The sequence below is a fragment of the Nicotiana attenuata genome, chromosome 8, assembly GCF_001879085.1.
Source record: "Nicotiana attenuata strain UT chromosome 8, NIATTr2, whole genome shotgun sequence".
NCBI lineage: Eukaryota > Viridiplantae > Streptophyta > Magnoliopsida > Solanales > Solanaceae > Nicotiana > Nicotiana attenuata.
In genome coordinates, this window is record NC_031996.1 from 1,966,729 (window position 1) to 1,983,041 (window position 16,313).

Genomic DNA, 16,313 nt, shown 5'->3' on the forward strand with positions numbered 1-16,313 from the left:
AACGTCGTTACAACTCAAACATCAAAAGTATTGTATTTGATACAAAATCTTATATGTATCTCTTAAGGAGTAAGAAATCTTGAAAGAATTTCGATATTATAATTTGATATCTTTCTTAAAATACTCCTTTTATTTAATATGATTTCTATTTGAAAGAGAATTTATATAAAAATATAATGCACATTTAAATATTATTCTTCATCATCATTTATTTTTAAGTTTGAACAAGTTGATAAAGTGACACATAATTCACCATACAATACCATGATAGTAATTATTTGTAAATAGTTACTAGCTAATGCTGAGCTATTAAATTAATAAGTATTTTATCTCGTAAACGTGAAAAAATTAATATTTAGAAAAATAATTATGAAAAAATTACAGACTATTATATAGTAAAGACAAACAAAAGTTAATAAATAAATACTTTTTAAATGAAAGTTTATTTAAAATTAACTATCATAGCAGTCTTAGTGGATAACGTGCAATAATTTTTATTTTAATTATGACATAAAATACTCTCAACTTAATAATTTATGATTAAGAAAAAAGTAATTTTGAATAGTCAACGATTTATTAAGGAAAATTGAGGATTTACAAGGTTAGTTACATACAATTGCATAAAGTTCTATTAGGCGAGCCCAGTACGCTGGGCGTAGGGCATGTTCGGGGCGTAAGCCCCTATGGCCGAGGCGTAAGTCTCACGGAACTAAGCCCCACACATAATCCCAGGGGCGTTTTATGAGTGCTCCGCCCTGGGGCGAGCCCTGGGCGAGTCCCAATTCTGCCTTTTAAAAAGGAGCTCTTTTGGAAACAACTTGTTCTTGGATAGGACTCGTGATTGAAATACATAAAAGAACAAGAATATACATACATACATATACATATATATATATATATATACATACATATATATATATATATATACATACATATATATATATATATATATATATATATATATATATCTGATTCTCTACAGTAAAGAACTAAGAAGTGATAACAATTAATCTTAGAGACATCACACTTTATAGCCGGTAGTATTTTGAGTAAGTTGTTAAAGACAAATTTAATTAGTACTCCCTCCGGTCCACAATAAGTGACCAATTTATTTTGGCACACCCATTAAGAAAATACTAAATTCTAGACAAAAGTAGTTAGTATGACCAAACTGCCCTTAATTAAATGTTGCAGCATAATTAATGTGAGGAGTAAAAAACTTTTTAGGGATACGTACATGAAGGTGATTTTGGAAAAATAAATTGAATTGTTTCTTGGTTATATAAATGGACATTTATTTTGGACCAACAGATTGATCATGAATGTAGTACTTCAGTTGTTAGTGTCAAGTAAATGCTTAGCACATGCTTACAAATATAGCAATATTAGCTATGAGAAGATGAATCCTGGAATTGAAAAAATGGCTCTTTTATTTATATGGTTGACACAGGAATATACAGAATTCCAGGTGATAAAATTAGACCATTCTTACAAGAAAAGAAAATGTTTAACTGAAAAAAGAGGAGAGAACATTTAGCTGCAGCAGAAACAAATATAATTATGCCTCCCACCCTCTTAATTGGGTGGCTCGGGCAACACGGTTCACCCCCAGAGTAAACGCGCCCATTCGAAGATTGCAGTTATGCGACTGACACATGTTCTTGAGATTATGAAAGGCTCTTGTCATGTATTTCTTAAGCTCCCTATTGACATGTTCTTCATCCCACATAAAGCCTTGAATATTCTGCACGTCGAGAAAGAAATTACAACTGAGATCCACGATTCAAGAGCCTCTGATCTTAACATCTCGGCCAGAGAACATGTACATTTTCATATTCTTTCAGACAGAACGGAAAGTTGATAGAGAACATATCTAAACACCACTTACTACAGGATTGACAGAAGCTATATCATCTAGAAACAACTTGATCTACAAGATTTTACGGGATTGGCTTTACATTGTTGTCACGGGGCTCTCTTAACTATACAAGAATGTGTGGAAAAACAACTTGACTTGATAAAGAGTAGAGAATATATTCACTCTTAATATCTTAGGAAATAGCCTCTCGACCTCCCCAGGGTAGGGTAAAGTTTGCGTACACAGTATCCTCCCCAGACCTCACTTGTGGGATTTCACTGAGTTTGTTTGTTTGTTTGGGGGGTCACATATAGATGATATTACTTACCTGAACCCATTCAAAATAGCTAACAGTCACGCCTCCAGCATTGGCATATATGTCGGGAAGTATTACAGCTCCTTTCTTAGACAAAATCTGCATAAGAATAGTAATGTGTTATAAATTGTTACCACGTAGTCTAACATATTTGAGAATCATTTTTTTTAGGTATTACCTCATCAGCATCTGGATCAGTTGGATGATTTGCCGCTTCTACTATGTACTTGGCCTTGACACTATCCGCGTTTTCTCTGCAGAAAAAAATCAGAAAAGACAAGGTCATAAGGACAAATTAGAACACTTCCACTAAGTACAATAAGTTCTATCTGATACTAATATAGTCTTTAATCAGTTCTGAGTTGGCTTTTCTCATCCTCAGAATATGTCGCCTTCACACTGCCAAGTTAATAATTTTTGACTCTCGTTAAACATGCAAATTGCCAGTTTGACTTTGCCTATCTACCCTCAAGGTAGGGGTAAGGTATCGTAAATACTACCCTCCCCAGACCCCACTCGTGGGATTATAGTGGACTTCTTTTTGTTGTTGTTGTTGTTGTTAACGATGCAAATTCCAGGAATTAAACAATTTGGATTAATAGAGATGCAAATTTTCAGATGCAAAATGAGGTTTTGTACCCGTTCAAAACTCCTCCTAAAGCACAGGGTATAAGAACATCACAATCATGTGTAAGCAATTCATCTGAACTCATAGCATCACCGCCACTGAATCCAGCTAATGTCCCTGTTGCTTCTTTATGATTAAGCAATGCAGGTATATCAAGACCATTCTGATTCTTGACTGCTCCTGTTATATCGCTAACTGCAACTACCTTCCCACCTCTCTCATGAATAATCCTCGCTGCCCATGCTCCTACGTTCCCAAACCCCTTAAAATGCAAAAAAAAAAAAAAACATTTAAAACATCATTTCATCTTACTTTTGAGCGATAGCATGGCAGAGGAACGTAATGGAGCGAGCTCGAATTGAAGTAATAAGGAAATTCTACCTGAATTGTGAAAGTCATATCCTTAATATGCTTCCCATGCTCAGCAAGTAAAGCTTCTGTAGCATAAACGACACCACGTCCAGTTGCAGCTTCCCTACCCAACGAACCCCCAAGATCCTGAGAAAAATAGTGAAAAAGGGTAACTAACTGATTAAATTCAGGACAAGTCCAAAATGTAATATCAAAAGGGCAGCCGGGCTGCCCTAAGCTCCCGCTATGCGCGGGATCCGGGAAGGATCGGACCACAAGGGCCTATTGTACGCAGCCTTACCCTGCATTTCTGCAAGAGGCTATTTCCACGGCTCGAACATGTGACCTTCTGGTCACATTGCAGCAACTTTACCAGTTACGCCAACGCTCCCCTTTCCAATATGTAATAGCACATTTGGAATTTAATAGTATACGGCAAAAGCTTACAACTGGTTTCCCGGTCACAATCGCAAGAGAGTGACCATGAAATTTTGAGTACTCGTCCAAAATCCAAGCCATAGTCTGTAGTAGGAAAGCATCACATAAGCACAGTCATTCGCTTCATATTTTGAAGCTTAAACAGAGAAGAATATGTTAACAAAGTTACATAAATAGAACTGTATTACTAACCTGGGCATTAGTGCCCATATCAGGTGCAGGAACATCAGTATTAATTCCAATAAGGTCATGAATTTTCTGCGTGAAAACACGTGTAAGGCGTTCCAGTTCGCTCTTACTTAACTCTTTTGGTACACAGCCAATTCCACCCTTAGCTCCTCCATATGGAATATCGACTACAGCAGTTTTCCAAGTCATTAGTTGAGCAAGAGCATTCACTTCATCAAGATCAACCTTGTCAAAGAAATTTAAATATTTCAGTGTAAAGTCCATCTCCAGAAACAGCAAACCGCTGAAGTATATCGTACTGAGGCAACCAACACAACCAGGAAAATCAAATAAATAACACCACGGACTGGAATTTTACATTGAATACAAGAATCTGGTATTGATACACACCTTCAAGCAATCTTGAATTTGCCTAATTGATACTGACAAAGGAAGACTCCTCACCCTTGTTAAAATACATAGTTAGTGAGAAAATAACATTGTCGATTTCTCTGTCTCTCGGAAAAAACCAACATCCTTAAAGACATAACTTGCTTTTTAATGATTAAACAGGATTTCCTATCATCTTAGAGCGATGAAGTTACTGGATTTTTCTGAATGCCCTCATACCTTATTCCTTTAATTCGGACATAGAAGAAACATTCAGGTTATACCTGAACTGAATGTTTATAGGAGGACTTAGACTGTAATTTTTTGAAGAATTATAGCTCTCAAGCTCTAGTTCATGTACATCCTATGCTACTCGAACTCTCCGAAAATGTCTCCGCATACTTGTCGGATCCTCCAAAAGTAGTGTATTTTTGGAGGATCTGTACATCTATTACTTTACATCTCTGCCATTCTTTTTCGATGATTGACTAGAATTTAGAGGATTTCTAAACATTAGACAACATTTACTGGTTTTTCATAGATATTGTACTCACAAAAGCTTGTCTGAACCACTTCTACTCATAGTTGGAGTACCTATATACACAAAAGCCATTTCCTTTGCATTTACAGATCAAACTTGACTTGCAACACAAAGTATATTACTACTCATAGTTGGTATGTTCCAACCATGTTTTGTGTTTTTGGCATCAGAATTCCTTCTAAGTTTTCCACTTCTTCTTTAGGTAGATTACCTCCTAGATCTCTTTTTATTCACTTACAATCTTTGCCCTCTTACATATACCTGTTTCTTTAAATGACATATCCGATGTTTATCCCGGTGCACGAAGCATCCCGGGAAGAGCCGCATCCTATGAAGTATGATGTAGACAACTTACCCTAATACAAGCATTAGCGGGTGCTTCTACGGCTCGAACCCGTGACGTACAAGTCACACAGCGATATTTTTACTCTTACTCCAAGGATCCTTTTCATATCCGATGTTTTGTCCGTAAAAGTTTTTCCATACAACACACTAAAGGGAATGCTACATTTGAATGTCAAAGCAACTACTGAGTTCAATCAGAACGGAGGGTAGTTCATTAGATCTGTCTTTTGCCCAGAGGCACTGGTTCGAGTCCAGCTCCTGAAAAGACTTTTAAGTCACACAAATCTCGACGCCTTTGTAACGGATTATCCGTTGCATTTTACTGTTCAAGCACAAACTTTCCCAAGATTACTAAAAAAAGAAACTTATTACTGTTGAAGTTCAATCAACCTGAATACAAGCAATAAGTTAAGCATTCAAAAAAAGAAAGAATGCGAGGCAAAAAATAACCTCTGGATGGTATCTGATTCCTCCTTTCATCGGCCCACGAGCATTATCATGTTGCACTCTAAATCCAACATAAGAAACTAACGTTCCGTCGTCCTTGGGAATTGTGCATTCCACCTGATCAAATACTAAATTCATCAACATATCTGCTCCGTAGATAAATAAATAAATTAATAAATGCGCCCACCTTCTAATAGTTTAAACTTTTAAAGTAAACAATTTCAGTGAGACAGTCACACATTTCAACTAGTTTCATCAAAATTTTGAGAGAAAAAAAAAAAAGATAAATCATCTCGACCTTCTTCTCACATTAAGAAGATTCAATGACATCATGAAAATTCTCATAAAAATATATAGCAAAAAAAAACAGCACGGTGCACAAAGCATCCCGCACTCACGCAGGATCCGGATAAGGGCCGCACTCGAGGAGTGTGATGCAGACCGGGGTGTGATGTGGACAACTTATCTTAATCCAAACAGCATCCACTGCTTGAACCCCGCGTGACCTATAAACCCGTGACACGAAGATAACTTTACCATTACTCAAGACTCCCCTAAAAAAGCAAACTTTGCACCAATATACATCATTTAATTCATCATATGTTGTTACCTTAATTTCTCTAAAAGGGATCAAAAGACTCTTCTCAAGTTTTGAGTCCAACCCAAGAATGCGAGCTGCTTGGCGAAAGTTACGGTTTGTAGCTGCTAGAGCATTCATGGCTGCTTCTATATTACTGAAAAACAAGCAAGCAACTAATAGTACTTGATTAGAAAGTGACAAAAACAAAAGTGGGAACTGCTTGATCTTGATTCTTGAAATAGTACTAAGAAGGAAAATTATTAGGCTAGTGATAGTCAACTAAAATTTGGGAACTTAGGTGTTGAGATATATATGAGGAAATTAAAGGAAGTGAAAGGTGATATATATAGCAAATTTGATCTCTTTCCAAGAATAGATATCAAAATATTGTGTGCATGGTCCACCTTTTATGTAGCAAATTTGATCTCTGCCGAGGATTACGAGAAGCACGAGGTTTCCACCTTTCACCGCTAAGGTACATCGTCCTCCTTTTTTCCCTCTCTTTTACCGAGTATTAAGGACATACTATTAGATTTGGGGCAAAATCTGTTTGTTGGACTTGTTTGTTTGAAATACAAAAAATTGCTTAAAGGATTTAAGTCAATATTAATTCATAAAGATTTAAATTTAAACATTGATAATCTAAATTTTATTGTTTTATTAGTATAATTTATTATAGCAACTTAATTAATGTATTTATCAAATATCAAGGCTATAGATCAAATTATTGAAACATTACAAAAAGTTAACAACAAAAACAATAATAACACTTCAGTCCAAAGCAAGTTGGGATTACGAAAAATTATTGAAATATTTTCTAACAAGAATTACTTACGCACTTTTGGAATACCAAGACAATATCTTATAGAAAGATAATAGAGTGAAGGTAAGCAAGGTCTCACTCTGCTTGTTGTTTTTTGACGACCATCTTTATGTATGCCATATCTTTTCGCTCCTCGACCTTGCCTCTTACTCTCGTCATTGCTAGTACCACTTTCTTGGGAGTACCTCAGGCTAGGTTCTCCGACTTCGACTGATATAACTGCTTCTGTTACGTAGACTAGAGAATAAGGTGTATCTCCTGTGCTCGTCTTCATGGTGGTTCTATGCGCCCATAATACTTCTGGGAGTACTTCCGACCACAGTCCCTTAGCCTCTTCGAGTTTCTTTTTCATGATGTTCATTATGGACTTACCGGAGGATTCTTCTTGTCCGTTGTCGTCTGGGTGGTAAGGAGTTGAAAGTATCCTTTTAATATGCCATTTTTCGAAGAACTCAGTGATTTTTCTTCCCGTAAACTAGGGGCCGTTGTCATATCTTATCTCTTTGGGTAGGTCAAATCGGCAATTGATGTTTTCCATATAAAGCTGATTACCTCTTGCTTATGCACTTGGGCGAATGCTCCTGCTTCCACCTACTTAGAGAAATAGTAAGTTAAAACTAAAAGGAATTTTATGTTACCTCGCCCTGGTGGAAATGGTCCCACGATGTCTATTTCCCATTTAATGAAAGGCCACGGAAAAATGATGGAGTGGAGGTGCTCGCCTGCTTCATGAATTATCGGGGCGTATTATTGACACTACTCGCATTTCTTTACAAATCCTAGGACGTCATTTTTCATGGTGGCCCAATAGTACCCAGCAAATATAATGCACCTGACGAGTGCTCGATCATCAGAGTGACTACCGCAATGACCTTCATGGACTTTCTCGAGGAAGCATTGGATTAGGTTCGGGCCTACGCATTTTGCCAAGGAACCGCCGTATGTTCTCTTGTATAAGTCGTTGTGAAGGAGGCTATACCTAGCAGCTTGCATTCTCAGTTTTTTGGCTTCTTTTTTGTCGTTGTTTGTGAGGGTGACGTAGTGCAAATAGTTTATAACACAATTATGCCAGTCCCAAGTTAGATTTACAGATTTTACCTCGATACGATCCAATGCCAAATTGAGGAGGTGAACTATACTTTTATCCCCCGGGGTTACACTTTTGGTGGCTGCGGCCAACTTGGCGAGACCGTCTGGTTTGATTTTCTGATTTCGTGGAATTTGGTCGAGCTGGCACTCGTCGAAACTGGATAACAATCTGCATATCTCGGTCTGATATTTCTGCAACCTCTGTTCTTTTATTTGGAAAGTCTCAGTAGCCTGGTTGATTATGAGCTGAGAATCACAGCGGAACTTTAATCGCTTCACTCCGTACGTGAGTGCCAGTCTTAATCCTGCAATTACAGCCTCATACTCAACCTAGTTATTAGTCATGTCTGGGCATCTTATGGATTGATGAATTATCTAATGTGTGGGAATCTCGAATACGAGTCCCAGCCTGGATCCGTATACATTGGATGCGCCATCGATGTGCAGGACCCAAATGTCATGTGTCTGAAGAGAAGCTTGAGTGACTTCCTTTTCAACCTCAGGCATTACTTTTGCGCTAAATTCTGCGACGAAGTCAACGAGTACTTGCGACTTTTTTGCTATACCTGGCTGATAAGTGATGTCGTGCTCACTTAACTCGATGGCCCATTTGGCCAGCCTTCCCGACAGCTCGGGTTTGTGTAATATGCTTGTATACGGGTAAAATCGGGGGTAATGAGCACCCCGATTTATCAATAGGGCGAACAAAGAGAGGACATAATTGTGTGTAGTCGAAATCAAAGCTAGGAGCCGCCTGTATCAAAGCTCGAACAAAACCTACCCTCGGAGCCATCAGATCATGCCCCCGGACCTGATTCGAATAACGAGACCTCAGGAAGCATTTCCAAAGGACCGCACACGATTAACAAAGGACCGTGATATCCGTGCCCAATCGGATATCACGGCGTGAATCTTGGCCCGTATCAGCGGCAGATCAGTGATTAGTGAAAACAAAGACTTTTACCTTTTTTAGAACTATACTTAGGGCAAAACTTCCCTGCTATATAAATGGAAAGTTGATTATTCATTAAACACATTGTAACATGCATACAAAGGCAATATACATCTATTTTTCTCTATTTCAAAAGCATTGTTCCAAGCTCTTGTTTTGGTTCATAAGTTCTTCATAAGCATTGTTTGGAACCAAAGGTGAGCTTCTTGTTAAGCCTTCAACCGAGCCCGAATTCATTATCATCATTAGTTTGGCTATTTATTCTAAATTTTATTTGCTCATCTAACGTCATTAATCACCTGTATCAAATTAGTTCATATATCCTTAAAACCGCGTATAAATTCAATTGTTATCCATTTTTTAGGGTAAACAGTTTGGCGCCCACCATGGCGCTAGGGATAATATTGGTAGTTTGATACAAATTTTCATAACACACTATAGTTTATGCTTTTTCTTTAAGGTTTTTATGATCAGATCTACCTAAGGATGTCAAACTCTCAGTCTGCAAACGTTGATATTGAGTCTGGCCATCATGGCGAAAACAATAATGTAACACCTAGCAACGAGGTGCCTCCCGCCGATCCTTATGGAATCCTAGTTGCAGATCCAATCGATTCCAAATCACATATGGACATCGATGCCAACATGCCGACCGATCTTGAGAACAATGTTCGCGGAGGAGCCTGACCAACTAGTTGAGGTACGCCCGAAGGCGAAAGCTACGAGATCAATATGGGGGTAATCTTAGAAATGTTACCCCCATATTCTATTGATTCGTTTGCTATGCTTTTAGATGCCTTTGTAAAAGCACACGCCGGGGCTATAAAGTTTGATACCAAAAAATCAGACCTCTTCAAAGTAAAACAAAGAGATAACGAAATGCTCAGGGAATTCGTATCAAGGTTTCAAATAGAATTGATAGATCTACCTCCACCCGCGAATGATTGGGTTGTTCAGGCGTTCACCCAAAGACTCAACCCCCTAAGCTCCTTGTCTTTACAGCAGTTGAAAAAAAACTTGGTAGAATACTTGGCGGTAACTTGGGCCGATGTCCATAACAGGTACCAATAAAAAATCAGAGTCAAGGACGATCAGCTCGGGACCCCCTTCGGGTCCGTTTATCCTGTTAGGAATAACGACAGGTCTAAGAGAGTTGTCGATCGTGAACCAAGACCGATCAGAGACAGATATCAACTGTATAATAGAGACCAAAGGGGCAACGGATCTGGGCGTAACCTTACGAGAAATGAAGAAAGGAACGATCGAAGCCACAGTAGTCGGGGACTCATGAGAAAAAGAGGATTTGACAGGCTTGACCATCAAAGACACCAAGTGGCCTCAACCATTATAGTCCGACCCTACCCAGAGAGACCCTAACTTGATGTGTAAGTACCATGGCACTCACGGCAATAGAACCGAGGACTCCCGACAATTAAGAGAAGAAATGACCCGGTTATTAAATAACGGGCATCTCCGGGAGTTTTTGAGTGATCGATCCAAAAATCATTTTAGGAATAGGGACTCCAGCAAATAGACCGAACGAGAGGAACCTCAGCAAGTCATCAACATGATCATTGGTAGAGTTGACGTCCCCTAGGGACCAATGCTAAAGCGCACCAATGTGTCCATCACAAGGGAAAAATGACCCTGAAATTATATCCCGGAGGGAACCATTTCATTCAATGACAAGGACGCCAAAGGCATCATAAAATCGTATAATGACGCACTGGTAATATCTGTACTTATAAATAAATCTCGAGTTAAATGTGTGTTGATTGATCCAAGCAGCTCGGCCAACATCATCAGATCGTGGGTCGTAGAGCAATTGGGCCTGCAAGACCAAATAGTGCCAGCAGTCCGAGTTTTGAATGGTTCAACATGGATGTGGAACTACTAAAAGGGAGATAACCTACCAGTGAACACCGCCAGAACCACCCAAGAAACAAAATTCTATGTGATCGAAGGGGATATGAGGTATAATTCTCTATTCGGAAGGCCATGGGTTCACAACATGAGGGCAGTACCTTCGACCTTGCACCAGGTATTAAAGTTCCCAACACGGGGAGGAATCAAGACAGTATATGGAGAACAGTCGGCAGCAAAAGAAATATTCGCAATCGATGAGGTACTCCCAGTACCCGCCGTCTCGATGTTAAAAGGTGGGGAATCGGCCAGAAAGGTCGAAGTTAAATAGCAATCATCGCTACCGGTCCCGGCCAGGTCGAAGGGATGAGAAGTCAATAAAGAAGATGATTATAGGGTTCACAGATCATTCATAGCTCCTGATGATACCAATGCCACCAAATCTATGGTCGAAGAACTGGAGCAAGTCATATTGGCCGAACACATGCCGGATCGAAAGGTATACCTGGGCACGGGGTTGACTCCCGGGCTCAAGAAAAAACTTATTAGTTTTCTTAAAATTAACATATCTTATTTTTCCTGGTCCATCTTGATATGACAGGGATCCCACCGGAGATAACTACTCAGAAGCTGAGTTTGGATCCATAGTTCCACCCGGTTAAATAGAAAAGAAGGCCTCAGTCTGAAATCAAACATGCTTTCATCAAGGACGAGGCATCTAAAATACTTAAAATAAGTTATATTCGGAAAGTTAGATACTTGGACTGGTTAGCGAACGTAGTGATAGTGCCCAAAAATAGAAATAAGTTAAGAATATGCGTACAGTATAAAGACTTGAACAAGGCGTGCCCCAAGGAATCTTTTCCTTAGCCTAACATCGATCGCATGATCGATGCGATGACCGGGCATGAGATATTCAATTTTCTCGAAACCTATTTCGGATACAACCAAATCCGGATGGACCCCGGGCGATCAAGAAAAGACTTCCTTTATCACTAAGTTGTCATTCGTCCTAAAGAACGCTGGTGCCACCTATTAATGCCCAGTAAACCGGATGTTCGAAGAACAAATAGGAAAATCAATGAAAACTTATTTTGACGACATGTTAGTTAAGTCCTTGTGTGTAGAGGACTATTTGAAACATTTGCAGGAAACCTTTGACAGATTGAAGAAATACAATATGAAGTTGAACCCCGAAAAATGCGCATTCGTGGTCGAATCTAGAAAATTCCTTGGGTTCATGGTGTCCAACCGAGGGAACGAGATCAGTCCCGATAAAATCAAAGCTATAGAAGACATCAGCACAGTGGACAATGTAAAGGTTGTCCAGAGGCTAACCAGGCACATCGCCGCCCTGGGCCGGTTCATATCGAGATCCTCGGTTAGGAGCCATTGGTTCTTCTCGCTATTGAAAAAGAAGAAGAATAACTTTTCTTGGACTTCGGAGTGGAACGAGCTTTGGAAGGACTCAAATAGTACCTCTCAAGTCCACCCCTGCTGCATACTCCGAAGGCAGATGAATAGCTATACCTTTACTTAGCGGTATCCGAAGTGGTGCTAAGTGGAGTCCTATTCCGGGAAGAGGAAGGTATGAAATTTGCTGTTTATTATGCTAGTAGAACTATAGGCGAGGCTGAAAAAAGGTTGCCTCCCCTGAAAATTTTGGCGCTCGCTTTGCTGAGCACCTCTAGAAAGTTGAAACCGTACTTTCAATGCCATCCCATATGTGTCGTAACCTCTTATCTGCTAAGGAATGTTATGCACAAGACCGAGATCTCGGGTTGGTTATCCAAATGGGCCGTAGAAATTAACAGGCACGATATCGAATATCGACCCCGAATCGCCATCAAATCGCAAATTTTGGCAGACTTCATGGCCGACTTTACGCCGACCTTAGTACCTGAAATCGAAAAGGAACTGTTGTTAACCTCAGGGACTTCCTCAGGAATCTGGACCCTATTGATAGAAGGTTCTTCGAACGCGAAGGATCTGGACTCAGCATCGTGTCGAAGCCGCCTACGAGAAACATAGTTAGGCTATCTATTCGAACTGTGAAATTGACTAACAATGAAGCTGAGAATGAGCCCATGATTGCAGGTCTCGAGTTGGCTAAAAGCATTGGGGCTAAGGTGGTCAAAGCCAAATGTGACTCTTTCCTCATAGTAAACCAAGTTAATGGGACGTTCGATGTAAAAGAGGAACGGAAGCAAAGGTATTTGGACAAGTTACAGGTAATGCTGCATCAATTCAAGGAATGTACCTTATAACACGTGCCCCGAGACCAAAATAGCGAGGCTGATGCTCTGGCTAACTTGGGGTAGTCAGTTGATGACGATGAATTCAACTCAGGAGCTGTCGTACAGCTCATGAAATCGGTAGTGGAAGAAGGCCATGCCAAAATAGACTCAACAAATTTAACCTGGGACTGGAGAAACAAGTACATAGACTATTTGAAGATTGGGAAGTTGCCCTCGGATCCCAAAGAATCGAGAGCTCTACGCATGAAGGCAGCCGGGTTCAGCCTGTCCGAAGGGACTTTGTTCAGAAGAACACTTGACAGCCCACTCGCCATATTTTTGGGGCCGGGAGACACCGAATATGTCTTGAGAGAAGTTCATGAAGGCACCTGCGGAATCATTCGGGGGCGGAGTATTTGGTTCGAAAGATAATTAGGGACGACTATTACTGGATTGACATGGAGAAAGATGCAAAGGACTTTGTACGAAGATGCGACAGCTACCAGAGACACGCACTGATGATCTATCAACTCGGAGAGCTACTCTATTTGGTCTTGTCCCCATGTCCGTTCATGAAATGGGGCATGGACATCGTCGGTCCCCTGCCGTGGGCACCTAGTAAGGCTATATTCATATTATTTATGACCGACTATTTTTCTAAATGGGTCGAATCTCAAGCGTTGGAAAAAGTATGGGAAAAAGAAGTCATTGACTTCATCTGGGACCACATAGTGTGCCGGCTTGGGGTACCGACCGAGATCTTATGTGATAAAGAGAAAAAATTCATTGGTTGCAAGTTAAACAAGTTTTTCGGAGACCATAAGATTAAAACGATACTATCCACGCCCTATCACCCCAGTGGGAATGGACAAGCGAAATTTACAAACAAGACCATACTTCAAAAATTGAAAAAGAGGTTGATCGATGCCAAAGGGAAGTGGAAGGAAATTTTGCCCGAAGTCTTGTGGGCATACCGTACAACCTCAAAATCTAGTACCGGGGCCATTCCATTTTCATTGATCTACGTTGCTGAAGCGCTATTACCGATCGAGGTGGGAGAACTGAGCCTCAGGTTCTGATATGCGACCAAAGAATCAAACGGTGAGGCCATGAGCACGAGCTTGGAACTATTGGATGAAAGACGTGAGGCCGCCCTAGTCCGGTTGGCCGCCCAAAAACAGCGGATAGAAAGATATTATAGCTGAAGAGCCAACCTCCGACACTTCTAGATCGGGGACTTGTGTTAAGAGAAGTAACACTGCACACCCAGAACCCGAACGAGGGGAAGTTGGGGCCGAATTAGGAAAGACCATATTGAGTCATCGGGATTACCGGCAAAGGCTCGTACAAACTCGAAGTAAGAAATGGTGCACAACTACCAAGCAACTAGAACATGATGCACTTGAAGCGGTACTACTGCTAAGGTACGATCTCGTTTACATTTTTATAATATTATGAATCGAGCTAACACTTGCAGGCAGCAGCCAAAGGGGAACGTGACTATTAGGTCTTTTTTTTAAAAGCAAATCCACTAGCTACGTGACAATCATGCTACTTTGTTTTATTGTTTTATTATATATATAAAAAAATAGCCCTAGGCACCTCGACTGTTAGGCTTGAAAGCACGCATTGCACTCTTTTTCCCTTCAACCGGTTTTGTCCCAAATGGATTTTCTGGCAAGGTTTTTAACGAGGCAACAGTGGATTGTGCTAAATTAGATTCGAAGAGCAGTTATAAATCAGAGTTAATGGTTGCATCAACAGTATCCAAGTTCTCCCGAGGTCGACCTCAAATACTAGGGGCCATCACCCTCGGGTTAAGTTTCTTAGCAAGGAAAGAAAGAAACTTTGTACTTGAACAGCTTAGGCTCGGTGGGTAGGATTAATTGTAAGGGCCAAACGGTCAAGTAAATCGTGACCACATAGGCCATCTTGCCATAATACAAGCTTTTACACGCTTTCGATTATGTTTTTTACACACAAAAATGAAAGAAAGTTTCCTCCTTGCTATTACACCTTTCTGCCTCTTAAAGCATCGAGCCTAAGGGCTATCTTTATTCGAGGACTGTAAAGCCCAAGGGCTACCCCTACCCGTGCCTAATGGCTATCCCTATTGGGGAACTATTAAGCCCAAGGGCTATCCCTACTCAGGGGACTATCTTCCGAAAATAAGTTCGGACAACTCGGGCTATCAAATCGCGGAGGCACAAAACCTATTATGTAGTGCCTAAACCTAAAAAGGCCACGGGCATGCTAAAAAATGGTTCGGAGACTTTCGGAGTCCGTAATAAAAAAAACAAGGCCTTCATAAAAATTCAAAACCTGCTATGAGGTTACCCTCGGCAAAAACATCGTCTAAAAACACTTAAGCATCTTGGGAAAACTTCCGGCTACTCCGAGTTTTCAAATCCTCGAGCAAACAAAGTTGCATCGATGTTAGGTTCTGTTCGGGTTTCCGAAAAATGAACGTCTTGTTACTTCATTCGATTCTATGCTAAGGCATTAGAAATATATGCAAGAATAAAAAGGCCCAACAAAAACGACCTCAAAGTAAACAAAAAATATACACAAAACAAAAATAAAAAAAATGAAGGCATTCATGCCTGATCTTCGTCGGGGCTCGATTCGGCACCAAAATCGTCAGAGCCTTCAGATCCCTCAGAACCATCAGAGTCCTCTACACCCTCGAGCTCAGAAAGTCTCTTCGCCTCGGCCTCAAGCTTTTTATCCTCCCTGATCTCAACCAACAAGTTGAAGCCTCGGGCATGGATCTCTTCGAGGGCCTCCCTTCGAGACAACCGCCTTACATGCTTGGCATTGGTCTTTAGTCGGACCTCGACTACTTCAGCATCGGCCTTGTATTGGGCCACCATCTTGTCGGGATCGACAAAGGTGGTCTCCAGCTTGTATCTCGTTGCTTCGAGCTCTTTACCAAGGGCAATCCATTCTGTGGCACCCGAGCTCAGCTGTGCTTGGAGATCCTCATTTAGTTGGGCCCATTTATTAGCTTTCTCCTTTGCCACGCGAAGCTGAACCTCCACTGGAGATTGCTTTGCTTGGGCAATTTCCTTCTCTGAGGCCGGCAGATCCATCTTGCTCTTCCACCCGTCGACCATGACTTGGATCTCGTCTATCTCCTTTCGGAGTTGGTCGATCTGGTCAATCTTCTATTGGACCTGCGAGGATTTGTCGGTAGCCACCACGACTAGTTTCTCGTTTCTAATTTCAAAGACCTTTACCTTATCAACCAAGTTGGCATGCTCCCGCCTCAGGACTGATGCTTCCTT

General features: G+C 40.6%; 1 protein-coding gene across 1 annotated transcript; it reads right to left on the reverse strand.

The window, feature by feature from the left end:
• Positions 1,413-6,437, reverse strand: LOC109230728 (glutamate dehydrogenase A-like). Its single transcript, XM_019396135.1, has 9 exons — positions 6,093-6,437; positions 5,486-5,599; positions 3,784-4,005; positions 3,601-3,675; positions 3,184-3,300; positions 2,814-3,064; positions 2,353-2,428; positions 2,187-2,273; positions 1,413-1,744 (listed from the first exon to the last, which is right to left on the reverse strand). The coding sequence occupies exons 1-9, from the start codon at positions 6,198-6,200 to the stop codon at positions 1,559-1,561; spliced, it is 1,236 nt and encodes a 411-aa protein (XP_019251680.1). The 5' UTR covers positions 6,201-6,437; the 3' UTR covers positions 1,413-1,558.